General features: G+C 49.9%; 1 protein-coding gene across 2 annotated transcripts; it reads right to left on the reverse strand.

Annotated features, from left to right (window-relative positions):
* Positions 1-3823: 3823 nt before the first annotated feature.
* Positions 3824-24677, reverse strand: NCOA5 (nuclear receptor coactivator 5). 2 transcript variants are annotated; one of them, XM_084296685.1, is made up of 10 exons: positions 24571-24677; positions 20262-20448; positions 19600-19707; positions 15708-15774; positions 11923-12309; positions 11550-11665; positions 11186-11312; positions 8661-8860; positions 6433-6756; positions 3824-6003 (listed from the first exon to the last, which is right to left on the reverse strand). In XM_084296685.1, the coding sequence occupies exons 2-10, from the start codon at positions 20422-20424 to the stop codon at positions 5354-5356; spliced, it is 2142 nt and encodes a 713-aa protein (XP_084152811.1). In that variant the 5' UTR covers positions 20425-20448; positions 24571-24677; the 3' UTR covers positions 3824-5353. The 2 variants fall into 2 exon arrangements, with proteins under 2 accessions (XP_084152811.1, XP_084152810.1); XM_084296684.1 differs by lacking the exon at positions 24571-24677 and adding an exon at positions 23051-23182.
* Positions 24678-24805: the final 128 nt, after the last annotated feature.

A 24805-nucleotide genomic window follows, 5' to 3' on the forward strand; every position in this document is an offset into this window, starting at 1 on the left:
AAGAAATTACAGACTTTTCTGAACTTGTTTCACAGCAGATTTGAGCTTCCACTCGAAGTGCAGCCTGCTAAGAGTTGCCCTCTCCTGGCAGTGCTGGCTGCTTTGTGTCAGCCTGGCCCCGCACAGCAGCGCGATGTCCCCTCCACGCGCGGTGGACAGTGAGGGTGACCTGGCCAGAGCTGAGCCCAGCGCTGGAGCTCTCCTCCTCCTCCTCCTCCTCCTCCTCCCCCTCCAGACGGCCCCGATGCCTCCCCTCGCCCCGCGGCACCGTGCGGCCCGCAGCGTCCCGGCCGGCAGGGAGGAGCGGGTGCTGTGCAGCGTCCCCATGGGCGGCTGGGCAGCAGTTGGCACCTGCTCCATCCCCGCGGCCCTGGCAGCCAGCCCCGTGCTCGCCCACCCATCCTACGGGCTGGGGCCAGCCGCAGCCCCCAGCTCCAGCCTCCGGGAGGGCAGGAAGCTCCCTCTGCACAGGAGGACTCTGTCCCCTCTTCCTCTGCAGAGCTTCTCTACTCCTCCAGTTCCAGGCCAAAGCTATATGGGGCTGCTTGGATAGAAAGAAGTTTTGGTTCGTTTGTGCTCTTTTTTTGGCTTTTGGCTTTTTTTTTTTTTTTTTTTTTTTTTTTTTGCTTTAAGAGACTACTTGGACACACTCCCAGACCAAAACCAAGCCCCAGCTGCACATCTGTGCCTGTTTATACCTTGCTCCTACATTTCCATCACTCCCAAAGTGCCTCCCTTCTCTCCAGCAGCCCCAGCCAGGCTTTCTGCCATGGTAGCTCAGCTCGCTGCACAGATGCAGCAGGTTGCATCACAGACTGGTGTGGAAGACAGATAGTGCCAAGAGACTGGTTCCCTGCTGCCAGGGGAGCCCAGCTTTTACAGAAGAGGAAAGTCAGGCTGAGATGCTGTCTCAGCACAAAGGCTCTGGGCTGATGAGCAGAACAGACACACCGAGCAGTGCTCCTGGTCCGGCCACTGCCTCTGCCGCTCGCTCAGAGCTTTTACAAGAGCAGGAGGCATCCACAGGTGAAAGGTTCCTTTTGCCTGGGGCAAGGGCAGTCCCATGGGACACAGGCTTTGCCAGGCTCTGCCCCTACACCACCATGCACAAGCTCGTGTGCTGTTTCCAGCCTCCCCAAAGTATTTGAAGCACTTCTGCAGTACCAGAGGAAGCATGCACACCGACCTGCCCACTCATCTCATGTGCTAGCACCACGCTTGTTTGGCCTGCAACGCTTGCCAACGGCTCTGCGCCTGCGGAAGACGCAGCCCCCCCGCAGTCACCCTCTGGTCACAGCCCGGCTTTGCCCTGCAGCTGCCCCCAGCCCTGCGGGGCCGCCCAGCAGCAAGCCTCAGGCAGCTCCCGGCACGGAGGCAGCAGCGAGAGCCCGAGCACAGAGGGGTTATGGCAGCAGCAGCAGCCAGTAGCAGGAGCATCAGGGCCAGGCAGAGCTCTTCCTCTGGCTGCACACACGGGTTTTGGGGGAAGAAATTCTCTGCTGAGCAGCGGTGACGCCAGGCCAGAGCGTGCTGCCCGGCAGGCGGGTTTGCTTCATCGCTTCCCAGCATCCAAACAGGTCCCGCTCCCCCTCTGCCCTGTTTCAACTTCCCTTGGTAAAGTTGCAGCCCTGGCTCCTCCGGGGAGCCAAAAGGCGAGCTGTTTCCATCAGTCCCACTGAAACAAAGCATTTCCCTTCCTCATCCTCCAGCAAGAACAGGGCGCAGCTCTTGGCACAGCCTGGGCTGCCTCAACCCCCTGCCAGGCAGCTCTCGCTGCGGCAGGCAAGGTGCTGGTTTCCACGGTGAGTTCTCACTTGCCTTTGGTCTGGAGAGGGCCAGTTTTAGCAGACAGCACTGCATGTTAGTTTACAAACCCAGCCCTGCACGTTTGGCCTCTGTGAGTGTTCAGTTTCCCCAAGGAGCATCCTTCTGCTGTTCGCCATGGTGCAGACGATGCCCGCGGCAGGAGCGTGAGCTCCCCGTCGGGCACGGCGTGGTTTCTGCCCCGGGGACCCCGCACCCCCCAGGCTGCCCCAGGCAGCCACGGCACGGGGCCGCAGCGAGGCGCGGGGGGGGTCGGGACCCCCTCTGCAGCAGGACTGAAACCGAGCAGAAGGCCCGGCAGGTCTGAGAGTTGCTGGTTACAACACTTTCTGTGCTACATGTGCAATATATTTGTTATGAATGTTATCACCCAGTCAGTTCATTCAATAATCTTTTAATCACTGTAGCTAGATGTTCTGCGTCCATTCAAGTGACTTTTATTCGAGTGCAATATTTCAATAGACATGTAGTGACCTAGTATGCTTTGTGTTTTAGAGAATCTGTGTGCAGAGCAATGCAATTAAGTTTAAAACCTTGTAAATAAAACAGGTTGCAAACCAAAAACTAAAAAGAAAAAAAAAAAAGTATTAGGCTTGCATTTAATTTCTGTGACTGTTTCAGTATCGTGCGTTAGGCCGCCTCAGTACAGCCCCTGTGTTCTCTGTGCAGGTATTAATGGAGGAGTGGCTCCTCAGCTGTTGAATGCTCCCTGTTAATGCTTTACTGCTTTACCTGTATTCATTTTTCTAGACTCCTGTCTGCACAAAATGCAATAAATGATTTTATTACACCCTTCACTACTTGCATGGGGAGTTTTCACTTGCTTGCAGGGTCTCCACAGCTACTTTGCACTTGGCTGCCTCCATGTCAGTAACAAGGAGCAACCAACAACCGGAGCGTCAGATTGCAGAGGAAGCAAAGCATGAGAGGAGCGGTGATAAGTGCCAGTTTATGGAATTGTACAATATCTGGAGTTGGAACAGGCCCCCCAGGATCACCAGGTCCCACTCCTGGCTCCACACAGGACCACCCAAACCCAGACCCCGTGTCTGAGCGCTGTCCCAATGCTCCCTGAACTCCAGCAGCTCGGTGCTGTGACCTGGGGAGCCTGTTCAGTGCCCAACCACCTCTGGGTGCAGAACCTTCCCCTAACACCCGCCTGACCCTCCCATGCTGTTCCCTCGGGTCCTGTCACTCCCTAACAGCTTGATGTCCCTGCCCCAGTGCACGTGGTGCTCGAGGCAAGGCAAAGCAGAGCAGGACCCCTTCCCTGGGGCAGCAGCCGTGCCGTGCCTGAGGCACCCCGGGCAGGGCTGGCCCTCCTGGCTGCCGTGGTCAGCCTGCTGCCCGACAGAGCCCCCAGATCCCTTTCTGTGGGGCTGCTCTCCAGCCTCATCACCCCATTTGTGGCACCCTGCAGAACCCCACTACTGACTGATGCAACCCCATTTACTGTGACCCTTGGAGCCAGACCCTGTTCACCCCCCATAATAGGTATTTGGCTGTATGCTGGATATTATGTCCAGAAGGATACTGTCAGAGAAAGCAGCAGAACCTATGCTAAATTAAAAAAAAATAAATAAATCACATCTACAATGTGATTTTGTTCCCATGTTTAAGCTGATGGAAGCCTCTGGGTTGCAGAAGAGGAGAAAGGGAGGAAGAGGAAAGAAAGCAGACAGACACATTCTATTTAATTTCAGGTTGTCTAACAACGGCAGCACAAAGGGAGGCCGGTGCTAAAATGCACAGGGAGTGGCAGCTTCAGCTTTAAGTGGCAGCTGCTCAATTAACAGCAAGTGCAGCTCCAGCACTGGGCCCCCAGCCACTGTGCTGAGGGAGGCCCCCAGCAGCTAGAGCATCTTTTGGGCCTCTCACACTGGCCCCCATCACACAGAGCCCCAACGTGCTGGTCCCTGAACAAGCACATGGGCTGATCTGGTCCACAGTGTCCAAGTCCAGTGGGTGACAGGAAGTACCACAGTACTATAAACTGGGACAGACCACGGTACCCTCACAGAAGGGCACGGAAAGCTTTGTTCACTTTCCACTTGGCATGCAGTGCTGGGCAGCGTCTGAAGCAGCTTACCTGGAAGAGGGTAATGGCAAACACAGTGGAATAATGTATTCCAGCAGTAATCAAGCTGTTAGGCATCAAAAATGCAACAAAATGTTTTTCCTGTCTTTTTATTAAAAAGTAATGTCCTTTTGTTAACAGCACAGAAAGAAAAAAAAAGCTACAACACAAACCACCTAGGACAAAAAAAAAAAATCTCTGCTCCAAAACGTTGCTTTCTTACTATCTTTCGGTTCTGCAGGAAGCCTACAGACTCCACAAAGACTGTGCAAGGGAGGACAAAATAGAGGAGTTTTGTATTCTGGTATCAAATTATGTTACTGGTTAAAAACACGGTGAAATATCACTGCCCGATTTTCCACTCAACTGTCCACTGCAGCTACCAAAGTGTTGAAAAATGTATAAAATTATAGTATTGCATGTTGGCACTGCCTCTCCACATTAGATGGACAAAACACCAACTAACAGATGAAGTTTCCGAGAGCAGACATTCACCACCTGATAACGGGCTGCAGGTATTTGCAAGACAGGTCCAGCAGCACATCAGCGTGGCTGAGCTGTTGGGCTACAGTAACCAACTGTGCCGAAGCAAGATTATAAGAAAAGGAAATTTATATACCAAATTTAATATATTGAACTTAAAATCGACGACTTGACTTGGGTGTAGGAAAATCAACTGACCACTTGAAATCCCTGCCTCACCCAGAAGCTCTCGTGTTTCCGATCCACCTCTGTGCTTGGACCAGAACTGCCATTTTGCATTGCTGGGTGAGGTGAGGAGCACTTGTCAGCCTCACTCCGCCAGGACCGGACAGCCCAGCTACAGAAGCACTGACCGGTACTGTCGTGGCTTACGAAGTTATGGTCAGGCACGTGCTACATGAATTCAGCTGCTAGTGCTACCATCGTACTTTCTCTCTCAGGCTGGTTTATGTGGCATTGAAAAAAAAAAAAACAAAAAAAAAGAAATCCAAAGAAAAATAGTGCCCCTTCCAAAAAGATGCATCTCCAGAGGGCTCTGTTCAGTCCCATCTCATTTTCTCAAAACCACTGACCCAAAACTGTGCTAAGACCATTTGGTGAGACCAGACTGCATTGCATGGTGAAGATACACCAGCTAATGGGAGTGAGAAAAAGCAGAAGGACCGTCATTGCAGCAGCTTCTGTGCTTAGACAGAACAATCAATTACCCACAGTGGCTCTCAGCATATTCTGCCACTGAGAAAATAAAATACACTTCTCCGAACACTGCTACACTGCTATCCAGACCGAAGTGAGGAAGGGCAGCACTAGCAATACTCAGCAGCAATGCCACTGGGAGTACACTCTCACCAAAGTGGAGAGGACATGCATATCCAGGGGCATTTGTCCCATGTCAAGAACAGGAGACTTTTTAAACAGCTATAAGTATGGAATGGCAAAGGGAAGGGGAAAGGGCTTGACAGCTCAGCTTTAATAGTGTCGCTGGTAGGAACCCATGGGTTGCTGGGCAGAGGACCCTGCTCGCCCCTGAGCCACTGTTTGGCTCACTAGGTGGGAGAGTGCAGGACCACTCTGGATAAGGGTGTCCAAGGCTTTCTGTACACTAGGGTTGTCAAAGTTGATACCAGACGAGACTGGCCTTTGAGCAGGTACACTGCCAGGGGCAGGGAGGCGATTCTGGTGCTGGCCATAGAGTGCCTGAGCTGGCGGAGGAGCTCCAGGTCTTGGACCTGCATTTCTTGAAGGGCCTTGGAGGGCAGGAAGCTGTGCGCTTGGAGTCTGCAATCTCTGCTGAGCCTGGTTTAAATTTCCAGCACTCATCTGTGCTGATCGGGCCTGACCGCTGGCCATGCTAGCGAAGTTCTGACTCGGTGTGCCACCCGATGTGCCCGCAGAGGTTGCAGAACTGCTGTTTGCTACAGCAGCTGCTGCTGCCCCACTGTTGAAGAGACTGAGGATTTTTGCCTGAAGCTCCTGCTGAGGATTAGCAGAGGACACTGGAACAGAAGGAGCAGAGACCAGAGGCTGTGAACCCTGATGAGCCTGAGCGCTTGGAAGGCTGGACTGACTGCCCAGAGATGACGCTGAAGGTGCTCCCAGAGACTGTCTTGACATGGGTGCTGGGAAACAAAAGAAAGAGAGTTAAAGCTCTCCAAATACCCTTGAAGAGGCACCTAAAGGAAACTAGTGAGACAGCTACCAAGAAGACACAAGTCTCAGTGAATACCCACCCCTCTAAACATGAGGGCTGCATAGCTTTGGGAGACGCAAACCACTCAACATAATTGTTGCCCTTTGTGTAGCAGCCAATCAGTTATGGCAGCGCTGTGGTTTCCCTGAGAGAATCCAATATAAAAGTTCTGTCACATGAAATATCAGAATAGTCTCAGCACTCCTGAATACATGTCCATCTCCGTAAAACACGTCGCTGTGTGAAAGTGTTACTACACCAGGACCCCTCTGTAATGCCAGTATTGCTGTCCTGTCCCAGCCCGGAGAACCCACTACCCAGACAATCAGTAGTGTTGTCCAGGGTTGACACAACTTACCCTGCAGAGAATCAGTGCTTCCCCTAAGTAACCTTTCTTTCCGGTCTCTCAAGTAATTAATTACTTTATCAGTCTCCTCAGCAGTCAGATAGCGATTGTCTGCCAGAAGGTTCAAGAGAGTCTGGATCCCCGGAGGGTGACCCCCTCTGGCCCCCTCCTCCACAGGGGGTGGGCGCTCTCGCTCTTGCAGCACGGCCTCATCTGCCATCTTGGCAGCCTGCCGGGCAATTTCTTCACGCTCCTTCTCCCGTGACTCTGTTTTGTAGCGCTCGTAATTCCTTGCCACCAGCACCATGGCGTCAGCTTGTGGCATGTTGCGGTGTTCTGCACAAGGAAAAGAAACACTTTAAGAAAACCAAAGGCATTAAAAGGAGGTATCTTGTCTCACTCGCAGCAGCGTATCTCATTCAGCAGGCAGGCACCTCTTAGGAACTGCAAGCATAGATCTGGAGAGCTCTCTAGGCACACAGCAAGAGTTCAATTTCTTAAGCCAAAAGGCTCAAGGCTATCACCCAGCAAGGCCGACCCTTCTTTCCACAGGTGAGGGCTCTGAGAAGCTACCACACCAGTCTTTCTGGCCTCTCATCTGAATAAAAGAGTAAGCAGCTCCCTCTACCTTTCACACAACATCTCCACGCTCTGAGAGGAGACAGCTCCAGCTGTTCTATTGCTGAACCCTTCGACAGGCCCCAGAATTGCACTCTAGGCTGATAGACCTTCCCAGAGCAGGACACTGATGAGAATATTCTTTGGTTTTGTACTGTCAACACCTTAATGTAGTGTGAATATATGCAGGAGACAGGGAGGAAAGAAGAACAGGCTGAATTTCACTACTGTTTTAAACTCTGGGACAATAAACAGCAATAAAGTTCTTCCATAATACATCGAATAATGATCAGTTTCAACTTTTATATTTACACTTGCCTTTTAAAGTTTTTGAGGTCATTATTTCCACTTCACAAAGCACACACACAAATGTTCCCCAGAAGACAGATTTATGCAGAGAGATTAAAAGAGAAGTCCTTTATCTTCCACAAAAATGCCTAAAGCCCTGGGGTTCACTTTCACATTAAGCTTTACACAAGTTGTGAAAGAGTTCCCTAAAACTAACAGGAATGGAAAGGTGACCGTATGCGGTTCAAGTGCAAAATATTAAATATCTAGAAAGCGCTGTGAATGAGTTAATGACAGGGGCTCTTATCAGATCTGATATGCAGCTAAATCCAGTGAAGAAGAGGAGAAGTTTTGGCAGCAGGACGGGTATTAAACCACAGGAGTTAAGAGTTAAAACCAAGGGCAGTAGAAAGGCCACTGAAAGTGTGCTTGAGATGGATTTCTGCAGAAAATGACAGAATCTCCCCACACCTGGATCAGATGTTAAAAGAAACCAGGCTTCTTCAGTCAGTAAGCAACAAAAAATGGTGAATGTGCATTCAGATGAACCTGACAAAACATTACTCGAGAACATAACAAGGGAGAAAACTGCTGAAAGCTCAACTGCGATCAAACACCCACTTCTGTAAACAGCACATGAGCAGGCATGATCGTAGCAAAAACCTGACTTTCCAAAATCACCTTCTGACAAAATATTTGTTAATACAAATGCCCAGTTGCATGCTCACAACAACCAAGTCATACCCTGAGACAGAAAATTATGTGACAAGTATAAATAGTGGTGAAAATATGGGATGTGTACACTCAATCACTGTATAGTTGTGTCTCCTTACAACTCCCTCCAGTTTCACAGTCAGATCTCTGCCTTGACAGAGTAAGCTATCCCTGTTGTCTTTTCCTTAATTCTCATCTGTTTATGAAATCTGTCTTGTGATTTTTCACATTCCAAACACTTCCTCTTTGAGAAAACGGTTAAGTGGTAAACTGAGGCTGGACTGGTATTACTCAGAAACCTATCAAGGCAGTAGTGTCTTTTCTAGAACTGTGGTTCTTCTAGCACTGGGGATCATGACTTTCCCTAAAATGCAGCAGAGATTCTCTCCTGCAGAAATTAGACAGCCTTTTTGGCAAGGGACAAATAAGTTATTATAGAAATTTGTAAATAATGATAGTTACAGGTATCACTTGCCATGAAGTTGTTAGTAACTCCTTACAACATAGCATGGATGAACATCATCTTGTGTGGAACTGCTCAAGAAAAAATGAACTACACAAAGAACTGCTCTAAAACAGAGTGACCACATAGCTATGCAGCCTACTAAGACCTCAAGTACCTTGTGGGGTGCCAAACATGATGTTAACAGTGCAAGAACGGTGAACTTGATGCTGCTGGGTGATGACGATGGCAAAAGGAGACCCTCCTCTGCTCACATCGTCCAAGGCTTGCGTCAGTGACATCTCGGTGTTGAGGAAGATCAGGTCCACTACCATGCCCAGATCCCGCACCTTCCGCCCCACTGACTCCGCGTACTCCCTAACACAAAGCAAAGCCAGCAGAGTTTTACAAGTCAGTCACATACAGAAACAAACTCTAGCACATTCACCCTCTCCATCTCAGACTCAATTTCCTGATGGCTTACCTAACTTCGTAATGTTTAACAGGACAGTATTAAGGCAATCTCAATATTGTAATGTAAAAGCCTAGATCCCACCCTTATTTTGAACTAAATCAGTCATTTCAGTTTAACTGAGATAGATAATAAATCAAGCCTCAGCTTAGCTGAAAAAGTGTCTGCAAAAGGATTTATACTATTATAAAACTGCTTACATATAAATGCATTTAAATTGAACTCTCGTTAAATGAGGCAATTTATCCCTGAAGAGATCTAACAAGTGTGCAGCAGAGCAGCTAACCTCCAGAAGACAGTTAGTTACTCGTGCCATGTTTAGTGTCTTCAAGTGCACCTTATCCTAAGTCCCTGTAGCACAGGTCAACGTTTGAACCTGAAGGTTAATTTTCAGAGAATTAACTATCCATACTTTCCCTTCAGTTCCAAATACATTTTCTCTTGCTCTTTAATTCTATTAGCTGTGATCTGTTCTAGCCCAATATCAACACAGCATCTACGAATCCACTTTTCCTGTATCCACTGCCCTGCAGACTTCCCACAAACAATAGCTTATACGGTTGAGCTGAAAGTTTCCAAACGTTTTATTAAGCTTACAATACTCAGGACCAAAACTGCAATACTGGCTGCATATGCACTCTGAGAGATTCAGTTTGTGCACACTTGCAGCTTGTGAAGGAGGTTCAGATTATCACCTTTGGAGGTGAGCACTGCAAAGGTGACTAAAACTGTTCCTCTGCCCCCAAATGCCTTTTTAAAGTTTTCTAAGTTACACTGATAATATATCTAAGTCCTTCATGAATCATCTTTTAATAGGCCTATAGTAGGTGACAAGTAGGCTTCAACATCCAAGATTTACCACGTGCTCCAGGCTCTTAAGGTTTGTGGCTGTTACACACCAAAAAGATTCTTAGGTGTTTGATGAACATTAAGATGATCCTTCTGCACAAAGCACAGCACAGAATTCTCTGTTGGGTACAATAATTTGTGCTCTGTATCTCCCAAAGACTTTTAGTCACCAAGGGATAAAGAATCTAAAATTCCCTTTGGAGATTTGTTCCAATAGGTAATCAGACCCACTAAAAGTAAACCTCAGTTTCACCATTTCCCTGGTTTCCAACACTGATTTCCTGCTCTGCCTTCTGTCACCAGACCAGGCAAGCAGCAGCTCTCTTTCTGCCTCACAGGTATAGCAAAGTTAAATAAATGCAACTCTTCATCTTTTTTTTTTTTTTTTTCTTTTTCATAAGGATTAAAGAGAGCTTTAAATTTCCTCTTGACAAACATTTTCCTCAGACCCCAAGCCAGATCTGTGGTCATCTACATCTTTTCTATTCTTCAATATATGTATTTGTGGAGGTATAGACGTCAGAGTGGTGCCTTCATTACAGCACTGCTCCCCTTACCGCAGGCAGAGGCACACCTCCCTGTTCCCAACAGAGGCACTGCCTGTTCTCCAAACTATAGACATACCAGCATTTTTGACTGAAATCCATTTGACTCCTAAAATTGTTTTCAGTCCTTACATTCCAAAAGAAAGTGCATGTTTTTACAGTCATGGCCTACGTTTTTGTTTCCAGGTAAGTGATCTCACATTTGGCACAGTAAAGAGGCACACTGAGTGGGGACACCTCCGTAAAGGTTCAGACTGCCACATGAGATTGTCCTTGTTACGCATGCTTTTGGTATTGTTCATGACTACTTTCAGCAGTGATTTTATATTTCTTACACACTGCATTGAACGGTATCTGACTTAGTAATCTAAGTCAGATAACTGCTGACTGAAAGGAGCTGAAGTGGACAAATTTCAGCTCCTTTCAATCTGACACAAGCTCTGAAAGGGACACCCCCATGACTCAACACTGACAATGTCCCTGTGCTATCTGCTGATTAGCACATGTTACTAAGTTCCATATCATTCAACCCCAAAATAACAAGTATTGGCCACTACAATCTGTCGTGACAGTAGGCTGACGTGAAGAGCATGTAGAAAAAGTTCAGGACAAGGCATGTTGATAGCTGACAAGGGAATACAAGTAAAGCCTAAGATACAACGGTATTTCTACATCTGATGAACCAGTCAGTATTTCCACAGAAGCTGTGGCTTTCTGAGGGCTCTAAAGCCACTCTCAAGGGAATCTGCAAGACAAATATCCCCAAGGCAGGGCTAAGCTTAATTCCATTTTCTTATAGCACACAATAACAACCAGTGGTCATAACTACTTTCTTACTTCGTCTGTTTGTTCACCACTATCACAGAACAATCCACAGGTCTCTCTGCATCAAAACGTCTCTTGATTTCCTCGTAGTACTGGCGGTAAAGCTCCTCTCGCCGTCGCTCCTCGCGCTTGAGACGGTCTGAAACCAAGCCACAGAAAGACAGAACAAATAATGCTCTTTGGATCTGCTCGGAGCAAAGAGGTGTGTATGGCTGGGCTGTCTCCAAACCAGCCAGCGCCACAGGAGGCAACGCACTGTGGATGGTGCCTGTCCATCAGCACCACAGCCATCTACATCCTCCCAGAGGAGGATGCGGATCTGCCCGTTTAATAAATAAACATCTGACCAATGTTTATTGGTCTCAAAGGCACTAACCTTCTGAATTCACTGGTGCTCTATCAAAATGCTCTTTGTAACGGTCGTAGTACGAGTCGTCCTTCCGCCGATAGTAGTCTTCAAGGCGAAGGTAACGGTCGTAAGTCTCATCTCGCCTGCAAGGTTTACAGAAGCAATGGTTCCCATGCTCCAGCATACCTCAGTCAGTAACTTTCGCCAGTGCATCACATACAGACCTTCCTCGAGCTCAGTTACTGAAGAACCCAGCTGTTACCCTCCAGACCCAAAGCAGGCACCCAACTGTCCTCAGCTAGAGCAATATCCTTGCGTTAAACAACTGGCACCGCTCAGACCAGTACAACCAGAGGGGCAGTGCCGTGAAATCATGCTGTCAGAGCCCCGGGAAAGTTACCTGTACAGAGGGTCCCGAGGGTCTCTCATATCCCGCGGATCCCTCGCATCCCGCGGATCCCTCATGTCCCGTGGATTCCTCATGTCCCGCGGGTCCCTGTATCGATCGTACAGCGGCTCCCGGGGGTCACGGAAGTCTCTAACATCACGAGGGTCCCGTAAGTCTCTTGGATCCCTGATATCCCGGGGGTCTCGAAGGTCTCGCAGGTCCCGTGGGTCCCTGTGGTCTCTAGCATCACGCATGTCTCTAGCTCGAATGTCTCGAGCGTCTCTGGAATCTCGTCCGTTTCTACCATCCCTGCCATCTCTGGGATCTCTCCGTGGGCTCCCCCGAAGAGGGGAGCGATCGCGTCTGGTATCTCGGCCATCCCCGTAGGCATATGGCTCTCTGAAAACACCAGGGAAATGCCATTAGACTGCTAACAAGACAAGTGTGGTTACCCCCAGATCTCTTACCTGAGGTGCCAAAGCGACCCTTCTCTCAGCAGCTGAAGCCTCCCTCCTATCCCATGACAAGAATTGCCCCAAAACACATTTGTCAAAACAAACATATTTGGAGAATCTTCTTAGTTACAACGTTTATTGTAGCCAAGAGTCACAGAAAGCTCCTTACTGGAGCATCACTAAAACTGTAGGGCGCCTGTGGGAGGAGCGAGCAGGCACCTCAGAAACCATCACTGCAAGGCCTCTGACCTCTGATGTCAGCCACGGATCATCAAACGTTAACTTGCACTTTCCTTGAGAGAATTCAAGGAGCTGTGGCCTAATACCCACAGATATGGGATAGCTAGGAGCATTCAAGGGATCTATTGAATTCACAAGTCGATGACAGCAGAATACCTGAAATAGGATGCTACTGGCACATGATTAAAAAATAGCTTGTTGAAACCAGAGACACAGTAGGCTCCATGGTGTGGTTGGTTTTGTGCTGTTAGCAGAAAGCTACTGTCGTGTCCTGACAGTGAAGGGACAGTTCCCATGGAAAGTCAGTCTGATGTTTATGAGGCCCCACATTAAACCCAACCAGCACTGCACCATCAGCAGGAACAGGATCCTGTCACATCTGAATGATCCATCTCATTCAGACTTTGTACCACGCTGTCTTCAGAGTCAAGAGAGCAACGTTCCAGTCTTCATCTTTTCCAAAACAGTAGTTTTTTCCAGGTCATATTTTGTTTTCTAAAGAAAACATAACTTTCACTGTAGTCTAAGCCAAACCAAAAAAGTCTTGCAAGGGAACTACTGAGCTTCATATGCTTGGAATGTTCTTTCCCCACGATACTGACAACTGTAAGAAAACAACACTTTTTTTTTGCGTCTTTTCACCTCTGTCCAGTTTTGTAAATAAAAAATCTTCTATCAGACTAATCTAGTTTATGAAAGATAAGCAAAATTTAATTCCGTTTCCACTACAGCGCATTCACTTTGTAGTCACTCGGAGAGAACAGCAGGAGAAACAAGCCAGATGCACCCAAGTTTCTCTAAGAGGTAGAACAGACAGCAGTGAGAAGCAGAGCCCATGCGTGGACTTTGGTGCCTCGGACACCCAGCTGTTCTGGGGGATACAGAGGATCGCTGGCATTCTCGATTCCAGATAGAAAACAGATCTTGGGACAAACTACAGTGCTGCCACCAAGGTTATATACAGCCTTCTCCTGTTACAGAAACTCTGCTCACACACACGTGTGTACTCCCTCAGTCTCTTGAGCACACAAATCAGCTTTCTGGTTGTGATCTGTACAGAACCACAGCCCAGGAGAGATGCACGTTGTCTTCCCCTACCCCTTCCTCCCCCCAGCCTGCAGTGAATGATGGCAGAAGCTCAGGGGAAACTCCTCGTTTGCTATGATGAATACTGAGTACCTGACCTTTCTGTAGCTGTGAGACTATACAGCAAAACAGCCAGATGCAGAGTAATTGTTTTGCAATATGACATTTATTCCAGCTGGGGTGGGGGTGACCAGAACAGGCCACATTATCTGCAGAGACAAATTGATCCAGAAAGAACAACGCACAAGTGCAACACAACTACAGACGTGGCACCGGGCCTCCTCTGCTCTCGCACCTGCGTGACTGCCGCCCAGCAGCAGCGTGAGGGCGCAGCAGCCTCCTCCTGCCTCTGCCTCTCCACCTCTGTGCTCTGTGGCCCGGCTCCTGCAGTGCCAGCTGCCTGCAGCTGCTTGGGACTCAGCGCTGCTTCCTGGGCCTGCAGCAGGGCTCAGGACTCCGCAGCCTGGCATCGGCAGCTGCTGGTCAGGCACTGCGGCATGGTCCAGAGCCCTGCCCACGACTCAGCACCCACAGCCTCACTGCTGCCTGCGCTGCTGCTTGGGACCTGGTGCCAGCCACACGGGATGCGCACGGTGTCCGCAGCGCCAGCTGAGTCCTGTGCCTGTGGTGGTGGTCTGGTCCCAGGGCTCGTGTGTCTCCAGTGCTCCTTAGGGCCACAGGCTGTTGTGAGCATGCAGGATCACTGATCCCAATGCCCACAGCACTGGTGCCTGCTGCGTGTCCCTTGCAATGTGGTCTGAGGCCCAATGGTCGTTGCACTGGCGTCTGCTTCTCATACCTGCAGCGCTACCCAGCGCCTGCAGCATCGTACACCTGCAGTGCCACCGAGGCCAAAGGCGTGGCATCAGTGCCTGCTGCTCACGTGTGCGCAGCACTTTTGGGGTCCCCATGCCAGCACCAAGCACGCCTGGCACTGCCCAGGCCCAAGCCTTGCTGCTTCTGTGACATGAACCCCCAGACATGTGCCTGAAGCATTTCCTGGGCCTGCTGCCTATGCACTGCTCTCTGCAAATGCATTTGGCCCTGTGCAGGATAAATGCAGTATATACAAAGTGCCAAGGACTGCAGACACTCAGATTCTCTGCATTTTGGCAGTAGATGTCTTGCAAGTTGTACTTTTTCCCACTTTTTGATAATTTAACAGGTCAAATTAATAGAGCACACCAGTCATGTGAGAGCTCGATTACTTTCAAGTCCAATGTGTCACCTCCTTTGTGTGCAGAGCCTAACAGTGTAAGTGCAGAAAATGCAGGCCTTACACCACACGGTAACCACAGCACGTCTCGGTGCGCTCCCCAGTGACACCACTGAAAGGAAACGGCAGTCGTCTTCCCATGGCAGGACAACCCTTATCTTCTCCACTTGCTTGTGACTTCACACGCAGAGGGCGTGCAGGAGCTGCACCCGCGGTGCCTGCTGAGGCGCGGGGAGCCAGGAGAAGCAGGCAGACACACACCCGTGGGTGTAACTGCAGAGACTTGTTCCACATACTGAAAATGCAAGTACACATGCAGATGGGGCAGTGCAATACAGACACACGCTGCCTTGTGCTCTGCTAACGTGCATTTTTCCAGCTTCATTTCAGGACTGCAGGTTTTTGACATCAGAAGAGGCAAGATCCTGAAGTCCTCTGCACTGAGAACACTACAGCCCCTTGGCAGTATCTCTACATGCCTTGGCTTCTCTGAGACTTGGGGCAGGAACAAACACCAAGCTGATTCTTCCTCACAAGTCTCACAACTTGCGCCACACAGTGTAACACTTAGCTGCAGTAACAGCAGCAAGCACGAGGCTTCCCTCGTGCCTCCTGAGGCGTCAGCGCCAGAAGGGCTCTTACAGGTGGAGCAGTCGCATCCCGATTGTCTCACGTGAGTATCTCCGTTTGACTGGGGAGGTGGCAGTAGGGAAGAGAGACAGACATTTAGCACAGGCAGTGGGCTCATGCCCTAAAAGCCTGCCCTTCCTAGTATAACTCACTGCTTCCAGGTACTTTACCTTCGTGCCGGACTGGACCTTGATGAAGCCTTATTCATATTTCTTCTTTCCGCTGCTTTATTAATATCTGTAAAGAATAATCAACCCATCTGTTCAATGCTATGGAACAAAAAAAAGATCATCAGCACAATTCAAATGAAAGCAACTTAAGCTCAACAACAACCAGATGGTGCAAGAAAATACATTCAGCAGAGAGACATTGTCACTTTGACAATTTTTTTTATTAAGTTTAGATAGTACAATGCAATGAAGTTTTCATGGATTTCTATGACTTCAAAATAGGGTGAAGGTGAAGTTTTAACACTGTATTTCAGGCCTACATCCAGACTCTTCACTCCAAAAGAACCTCTTTCTTCTGCAGTCTATGAGCGAGCAGAATGCAACTCATGGACTCTAGGAGAAAAAGCAGAGTCTGAAAACCTCTGAGAAAGGAAGTTGTTGGCCAGCAGTCTTAAATTCACAGCCAGTCTTGTTCAATGGAGCATGCAGCTACCCTTGGTGACAATAATTCAAGGGTTCTCAAATGGCACATGCAACTGCCTTCCAAGGGGCCGCTGCAGCACTGAACTGTACAGCCTCCACCACGGAGGAAACGGGATGCAGGGAGCCCGAGGCACGAGCTCCTGGTGCAGTCAACACGGGGCACTCAGAACACCACTGGGTTGAGATGCAAAGAGGTGCAATAGGTCAGAAATTTGAAAACTGGTTGGCTTCTCAGTATCTCCATGAAAAACACTATGAGGTGAAAAACAAAGAAGAGAACTGAAGAAACGTCTTGTCCTCAACCAGAAAACGTGAAGTTGCCCCAAACTGGTAGGGACCAATACTGTTCTACTGGGGAGAAACAAAGCCTGCTGTAACAGCTGGCTGAAGATGAAATAATGTACTAGAGGGGGGCAAGAACAAACAGAAGTGATTTCAGATGTTTTACTCCAAGAACCTTTTAAGGAAAATTAACAAAACCAAACTTAGGTCCTATGTGCTCCCCAAGAATCTATCAACAATTAAAGTTTATTAGTTATTTATATTGGTCACTTGCAGGAGCTTTAAAAGTAGCTAAACATGCCAAGTAACATTCCTTAGGCTGACTTCTACACCTTCTATAACTTCCCAAACCATCCTTCATTACATTCAAAATTAAAATTTGAGGTAAGAGTTTAGCTCTAATTCTTGCCCCTGCTCTCAGTCAAGAAGTATCGTGTTCTCTTCATACAGGGAGAGGGGAAAGCGCGATCTGAACATGACTGAGCGCAGGGTAACAGCATTCACGGGGCTAGAAGCAGTCTCTCCAGAATCAAGTACAGTTGCAGTGTCTGCTATCACCAACTAAATTTGAAGGACATGTATTCCCTACACAGCTTTCCTCATTAAAGATAAAGAAAGCTTTTAAGCATTTGTGGATGTATTAGCAAGACTGAACTCTCACAAGGCCCTCTTATTAGCCAGTATGTTTAATACTTACACTGCGTAACTGAAGTAACTGTTTTCCTTGCATTTATTTTTTAGCTGAGAACATTTTTCAAGTCAAATGTTATCTTTAAGCAAGACACTATCTGCTTTTTGGGTTTAAGATTTTTATTTTTGCTTTAAGATGCCATTGCAGAAACCTATATTGTGATTTTTGCACTCAATACCATACATTTCTTTCAAATTAAAAAGCAGCATTTAAACCTGAACAAATATTTTACTAGGAGACAAAGACACCTTTGACAGGGATCCTTCTCTTGCACAAAGTGATTTAATAGCATTTTATTTAATGCCAGCAGCATTTACAGATTGCTTGAACATTGACAAAACAACTTTTCAGAAAATGAAAATCTTCTGTTTTGTAGGACTTTGAGATGACAGTGACACTGCAACCTTACAGTGCAACCTTCAGAATAAACACAGGTGGCAAGAGTTTCTTGAATTGCATTCCCATCTCAAGTCAAGCAGCAGAACTGAACTAGAGCTCATCTTTTGGCTCCCATCTATAAGTCTCCAGAGCACAGAAACCAAAGCTCCAACGAATTATTCCAAGTATAACTTATTTTGCTGTTAAATAAAACTATTTATTTCCATTTATTGTCATACCTATACCGACTAGACTACAATCCACTCAAGGAGCCTTTTTCTAGGGCTTGCTCTTCAACTCTTTAACCCTTAGGATTTTTCCTGGGGCTTTTCCGATTTAGCACTACCCTTTCTGAACTGGGCATACCAGAATTGAACACAGTACTCCAGCAGCAAAACCCCACAGGTACTAAAACCTACTTACAAATCTGTTTTGTACAGCTAAGGATGACAAAAGCACTGCTGCTAGGTGCAGACCTTCGGACTGGCCTTTCCTGGGAGTTCAGTTCTGCCTGTATCCAGCTTAGGAAGAAGCCCAGGTCACTTCACCATCAGTGACTCAAACTCCATTATATTCCCTCTTTTTAAAAGATGATAGTGTGCTTTCTATACAAGTTTCTTATGAAAACACTGTACGACAAGGAACCAATTCTTCCAGAACACCACTCAAAACGCTGAGCGATTCCATCTATGCTGCACTGAAATTCATTTTTAAATCCACAAAACACTTCGCTGCTTTTATTGTACTAGTTTCTTAACCAAATCAACCATCTTACAGAAGTCTTCTACATCAACACTGCTACTTTTATCCAGAAAACTTGCAGTATTGTTAGTGTGACAGGATTTACTTTGACTGGGATTATTCTTTCACCAGGATCTTGGCAGGATGCGCATGCAGTCTACTTGCTGCCAGGGCTGATGCTGGGCTCTGCTCTGCTCAACCTGTTGGCAAGCACGCAGCACTCTGCCAGGGCCCCAGAACTCCACAGTTTTCCAAGGAAAGCAACATTAAAAGCCTAGGGAGGTCCTCATTGCACTGAACCTCACAAATGTTGATTTAATTATTTTGAGAGGTCTAGTTTTGGTAGCTGCTGGCTTTATTTTTTTTAAGCTTGCTACTGAAATGGAAACTACATGAAAAGCAATGTCTTTCAACTCTTCAAAAAGAGAGGGAAGAAAGATTACCTGAAGACTAGGTGGTCTTCTCCAATTAGTTATCACTTCCAAATAATTACCCATTAGCATTTGAGTCAGATGCAGCTGCTCCTGTTTAAACTTCTAGACTCTGACAATGCTGGCCATAATTTCTCCTTGTAGCCTTCTGTCCTCCCTATTTGCCATCATCTCCACCTTCAGGCTTGTATTTGGTACTTCTCCATTTTGCTATTTACTGCTCCTTTCACTCCTTCCTAAATCAAACGGTTTTTCTTTAAATTAGCACAGGCTTGCTTTGGAAGTAACGTTTTACTTGCACTTAATAGATTATTCTTAGGCTTCCCACCGTTCCTTTCTGTTTAAGATTGCTCCCAGCATATTTAGCAGAATTACCTTCATCTTTATGAAAATGGCCTTTTTAAAGCACCTTGTATTTTATGGCTACTTACAGATTGATTTCCCCACGTGCAAGACAATCCAAGTTAAGTTTTCTTATCTAACAGGACACTAGGTTCTGTGGCCAATTCCTCTGAACCTGCCAAGATGAAGCCCAGAACTGCTTTACAAATGTTTTTAAAACTAAGCGCATGAAGTTTCAATCAATACTTTCCAGGGCTTACGTGCTCAACAGTTCCCAACATGAGGTTATAGGTCTGTTCAAACACTAACACAAACATAAGTTCAGAGCAAGACCTAAGTAGCAAGAGAAAACACTCCGGATGAACCACACAGCACTTAGGGCAGGTAACTCGGAAGGAAAATACATACCTGGTCAAAGCGACTTTAGACTAATGCCAGGCAAGTTCCACACAGTGAGTTTTCCAGAGAGCTTTAGAACAAAAGCACCCTTTCTACCAAAACGCATGCTAAGGTCAGTAGAAGAGCAGGGATCAGTTTTCCTTACCTAATCTATACCCTTTATAAAGGCGACCCTTCTCACCGTCCAGAGCGGCCTGGACATCTTCTAGACGGTCATACTGCACGAACCCATAGCCATGGTACATGCTGAGGGCTGGAAAAGTTAACAGCAGGGCAAGACCAGTTACAAGGAAGGGACTGCACGACCCCGCACCCAGGCCACGTCACCCCACCAGATGGAGCAAGCAAAGGGCACTACCCAGAAACAGCTGGGCAAGTTTTGTGGGAAATCTGGGTCTACTGGGATCGAAATGCAGAGCTGAGGAACTCTGAAACGCATTTCTTAGACAGCACCACAAAACAGATCAACTTCCTTCTGACAAGGCAGTGACTGAAAAACAACCCACAAAGTGACCAAGACTTCAGTAAGAGACTACGAAGTCACTTGAAAGAATGGATTTGCTCCATGTAATATCACACTGCAACCCCAAGGATAAAGCACAGCTCGTATATACACACTAGGGTACAGCTGCATCGAGGGGATTACTTGTTCAGAGAAAATGCAGGCAGAGGAAATTATCATTAAAGGTCACTTATTAGTGAAACATAAGTCACTCCTCTCATCACCATCAAATAGCATTTGACAAGCATGAAAGTTATATTTGACTGAATTCCCAGCCACAAAAAGGCATAAGATAAAATACTAACCCCTGATTTTGCCATATTTTGAAAATATCTCTTCCATTTCTTCACGAGTCATGTGGTCTGTGGGCAAATTGCCGACAAAAAGTCTTCTCTCTAAATCCTGCGGATTGGTGCTGTTAGTGAAGTCGCTCTGTTTGATGCTATTGCTCTTGCGTCCTCGAGCCATTTTGCTTTCGTTCCAAATCCAACTCTTCGCAAAAAAGAGAAATGGCCACGCATATAATTTCAATCCATGACATTAAAATTAAACTGGAACAAGATTAAACTTAACAGCTTTGCAGACTAGAAGCCAACTGGGTCGGTTTGACGCAAGCTTCGCTCCAGAGAAATCTCAATACAAGGGACATGGAAGTCTGGCAAAAACGTACACCGCAGCATTTCGGTTGATCTTCCCACAGAACTGGAATGGAGCAAGCCTAATCTATTTTGCAGATGTGTTTTAATGGTTCAACTCCAAACTAAAATACCAATAAAACCCAGACTGCTGAAACATCTTAACTTTAGCTTTGCAGTACCCCCCGTGTTGTCATACCTAATTCCTCAGTTCATTGGTAAGAAGAGTTGAAATTTATGCAATATTTTAATAAGCAGAAGGGAAACACTCATCTCAACATTGCATAACAGGAGCCAAATATTTCTGTATAGGCTTTGAATGAGACATTGCAAAGTATTTTAAAATGTGCTTCAGTGACCACACTGGGATGTCTTTACTAAGCGCGAAACCTTAGCTTTCCCAGCCCCGAAAGCAGCTTCTCATGCACTTCGCTACTCAGCGGCACATCCTTGTCCCCACCGCGATGCCAACTCCCCCGAAGGCGGGTCCACAGCTGGAATTTAAGCACCCAACATAAACGCAGCACCGCTGCGGGAACAGTCAGCAGTGTTCATTACACAGTCACCCAAAGAGCTTTAGCACACAAAACAAAATCCTCAAAACACCAGAGCAGAACCTATCAAACCAAACAGAACGAGAAAAACTGATCCAGGATTCGCACTTTCTCTGGTAAAAGTCACCATTACGTAACACTTCAAAAAAAAGTGAAAAGCACCGAGATTTTCAAAGTTGAAGACTATTTGAAGAATGAAGTTGTCATCCTTCCTAAACATCTGACTACAGAAATACAGGATGGAATTTTCTGTAGGTAAGAAGCCCATACAGAAAAGCTGGTGAAGTTGAGTATATCAACAGAAACTTCTACTGTCCATCAAGAGCTGCCTACAGCCAGCACACCCCCCACCAGTACGCTGCATTCACTGTAATTTAAAAGCAGCATCTAAATAAACAAGTCAGACACCAAAAAGCACAAAATGATTTCACTAAGGTACTTCTACAACATTTAATTGGCATGAGAAGTAAGTTTACTCCAGGATTTGAGGCATAAAACTGATTTAAGGTCAACTACCTTTATGCTTTTATTATTTGTCTGCTTTTAGGAAACCCTGCTGAGAATGCCTCCCACTCCAATATTTATTTATTATAATGAACAGAACTGCTAGAACAGGGAGAAAGCAAACAAACAAACAAAATACAAACACACACACTCCAAGAACAAAAAGTCAGTTCTTATACCTCATTTGCCTCAGTCCTCCTATACGTCATTTCCCCTGCTACGCACAGAGTTTTACCTTCCTCACCTGAAGTACCAAGCCTCGTCCCATTTTGCTGTACACAGCTCTTAGATTTCACTTCTGTTATTACAGCTTGAGTTCTCAGCTGAGGTTGAAAGAAGTTTTCAAAATTCTCCCAAAGTGGAGAAGTAGCTCTAAGACACACAGCAGGCACCCGGGAGGTCGGGGCCATGCCCAGTGCTCAGAGCACTGCCCGGGGCAGGGGCTCGGTGCCCCACCAGCACGGCCTCGGGACCAGCACGGCCTTGGGACATCGCACCCATGAGCAGCTCCCAACACAGCCGGTGGGTCATTCTGCTCCCATTATGGGAAGCGAGAACAAATTCTCGTTTCTTTTTATTGAGCTTGGGAATGGCAGGGGGTGGCTGTGGGAAGGGGATGCACGACCCTTCTATGCAAAACAAAACAAAACAAAAAAAAGAATAACTGTTTCTCCACTTGCAGGTCACTTCCAAAAGGAAGCGATAAATCCCGAGCTCTATCCCGCGTGGAGCTCGCAGGAGCTTTCCCACATGAGCACTCACTGCCTCTGACCATTTGCCGCCTGCAGATTACAGTCAAGGACCCATTAGTACTGATGAGACCAGAAGCCCCAGATGTTGTTCCAGACGTAGGCCTGTGACACCGGGTACTGGTAAACGGGGAAACCTCCCCGCTACGGCTCCTGCTGCAGACGCAGCCCAGGAGGCCCCTGCAGCCCCGAGCAGCAGCGGGGCCCGGACCCACCGCAGGCACCGGGCCTCGCAGGCACTGCACCGGGACGGCTCACGGCAGCGCCCGTGCCAACGGGCCCGGGGGGGTCAGTTCAAGCCGCTTTGCTTTAAAACCCTCGGCTCTGCCGACAGCCATCCCGGCTGGCAGCGCTGCCGCTGCAGGAGCGGGACGGGGCCGGCTCCGGGCCACGAGGGAGCCCGCGGCGGGTCCCGGGCACGGCAGGAGGCAGCCACTGGGGCCGGCCGGGCCGGAGGGGCCCCGGGCGCCCTCACCCCGCCGCGGAGGGCCCCGAGGAGCCGCGGGCCCCGGGCCCGTCCCCGCCCCGCTCGGCCGGCCCCGTGCGGCGGGTGGGGGTGTGTGTGGGGGTGTGGGGGGCACCGCCGCGAGGCCGCCCCCGCCCGCCCCGCGCCCCCCGGCGCTGCGGGGCCGCCGCCCGGCCGCGCACTCACCGCCGCGCCGGGCCCGCGCCGCCTCAGGCCGCCGCCCGCCAGGACAAAGGCGCCAACCGCCGCTGCCGCACGGCGCCGTCGCAAAGCGCGCCCAGGGCCCGGCCGGAAGGGCGCCGCCTCGCGCTTTACGGCACGGGGCCCGCCGCCATCTTCCGCGCGGGGCCCCGCCTCCCGCCCCGCCCCGCCCGGCTCCCGGCACGCGCCGCGGCCGCCCCGCGAGGCACGCCGGGAGTTGTAGTCCGGCGGAGCGCGGCCAGGGCGGGCCGCGGGGGGGCGCCGGCAGGGCGGCGGCGGGCACGACCCCGACCCCGACCCCGTCCCCTCGGGCCGCGCTGAGGGCTCCCTGCGGGGACCGCCCGCCCCCCTCCGCCGCCCCGCCGGTCCCTGTGGCGAGCGGCAGCGCCCGGCGCCCCGGCCCGGCCGTCTCGGCCCTGCGCCCCCGGCAGCCCCCAGCCCGCCCCGAGGCCTCCCCGGGCCGGAGCGCGGCGCGTCCCGACCCCGGTGCCCCGCGACCCCCCGCGGCCGGGGGCTGCCGCCGGGGCCGTGTCCCCGCCGGCTCGGGCAGGGGGCACCAGGGCCGCCCGCAGCCCGTCCTGGCGCGCTCAGGGCTTTGGGGGACTTCCCGGGCGAGTGCTGGGCCCAGAAATCCCCTCCTGCGCCGTTGCCGCTCGGTGTCTGCTCTCAGGGCTCCCCTGGGACCACTCGTGCCCTCGAGCGGATCGCTTTTGGGAAATGACGGCAGGGGGAATCCAGAGCACGCGGCCCCGCAGCTGTCCCGGCACACAGCCCCCCGCCGGGCGGCAGGAGCCCCGAGGGGCTGCGGGTGGGCAGCGGCACAGCGGGCACCGCTGGCTCACGGGGCACCGGCAACTGCCCGCGGGGAGCAGCGGCACCGGGGCAGCCAGAGCCCTGCTGCACGCGCAGCCGGTGCTGGACGGGCTCCCAGCTGGGGCAGGGGCAATGCGGCCATGGCTGGGTGGGTGGCATTGCTGCAGGAGGGGACGGGGCAGCAGTGCCGTTGTGTGAGCGGGGTGCAGGGGGACGCTGGAAGCCCCCCTTCCTCCCAGGCACGCACCACAGGCTGGATCCAGGGAAATGAGCAGAGGAGCCTGGAACTTCCCCGGGGATTGCTCTGGGGACCCCAGGGAAATGCAGCCGAGGCCGCAGGCAGCCAGCGGCACAGCTGGGCCCCGCAGGCCTTCTGCCTCTTCCCCTTTCTGGCTGACGTATTTCTGGGGACTCCGCACAGACGCCAGAGTTTGGGGGAACAGTAAGGGGCTCTCCAGGGCCACTGCTCTGACCTGTCTTTCCTTTGGAAAATGAAGTGAAACCTTGAACTTCTGTCTCAGAAATGAGCTAACTGAGGCCAGCACAAAGACTCCCCTGGCCGTGGCCCACAGCCGAGTCCTGCCCATGGCCTGCACCCCGTCCGCCCAGGAAGGCGCAGGCCAGGCAGCAACTGGAGGCTGGCAGGGAGCTGCCGAGGAGCAGGTTCCCTCCAGCTGCAGCGTGACACTCACCTGGAGCCACGCAAGGACACCGAGCCCCAGCTGCTCCCCGGGACCCCGGGCAGGGCCGGGTGCCGTGGCGGGGCAGAGTTGCCGGCCGGGCTCCGGTGTTCCGCACCGGCCCGTGGTGCCCCAGCTGCCCCCGGCCCGCCCCGCCTCGCACCGGGCACGGCCGCCCCGGGACCGCGGGGCTGGAGCCCGTAGGGCCGGGGCCAGGCCCGCAGCGCGGTGCCGGGGGGCTTCCTCC

Source organism: Netta rufina, assembly GCF_964035555.1.
Source record: "Netta rufina genome assembly, chromosome: 16".
Classification (NCBI taxonomy): Eukaryota; Metazoa; Chordata; class Aves; order Anseriformes; family Anatidae; genus Netta; species Netta rufina.

Excerpts from the sequence above, each read along its gene's own strand:
- NCOA5 (XM_084296685.1), bottom strand. The coding sequence starts at position 20,424 with ATGGCTCGAGGACGCAAGAGCAATAGCATCAAACAGAGCGACTTCACT. Across the intron at positions 12,310-15,707 it reads AGGTCCAGTCCGGCACGAAG|AGAGCCATATGCCTACGGGG; the intron begins GTAAAGTACCTG and ends TGGTGTTTTCAG. Across the intron at positions 8,861-11,185 it reads GTGGTGAACAAACAGACGAA|GGAGTACGCGGAGTCAGTGG; the intron begins GTAAGAAAGTAG and ends GCTTTGTGTTAG.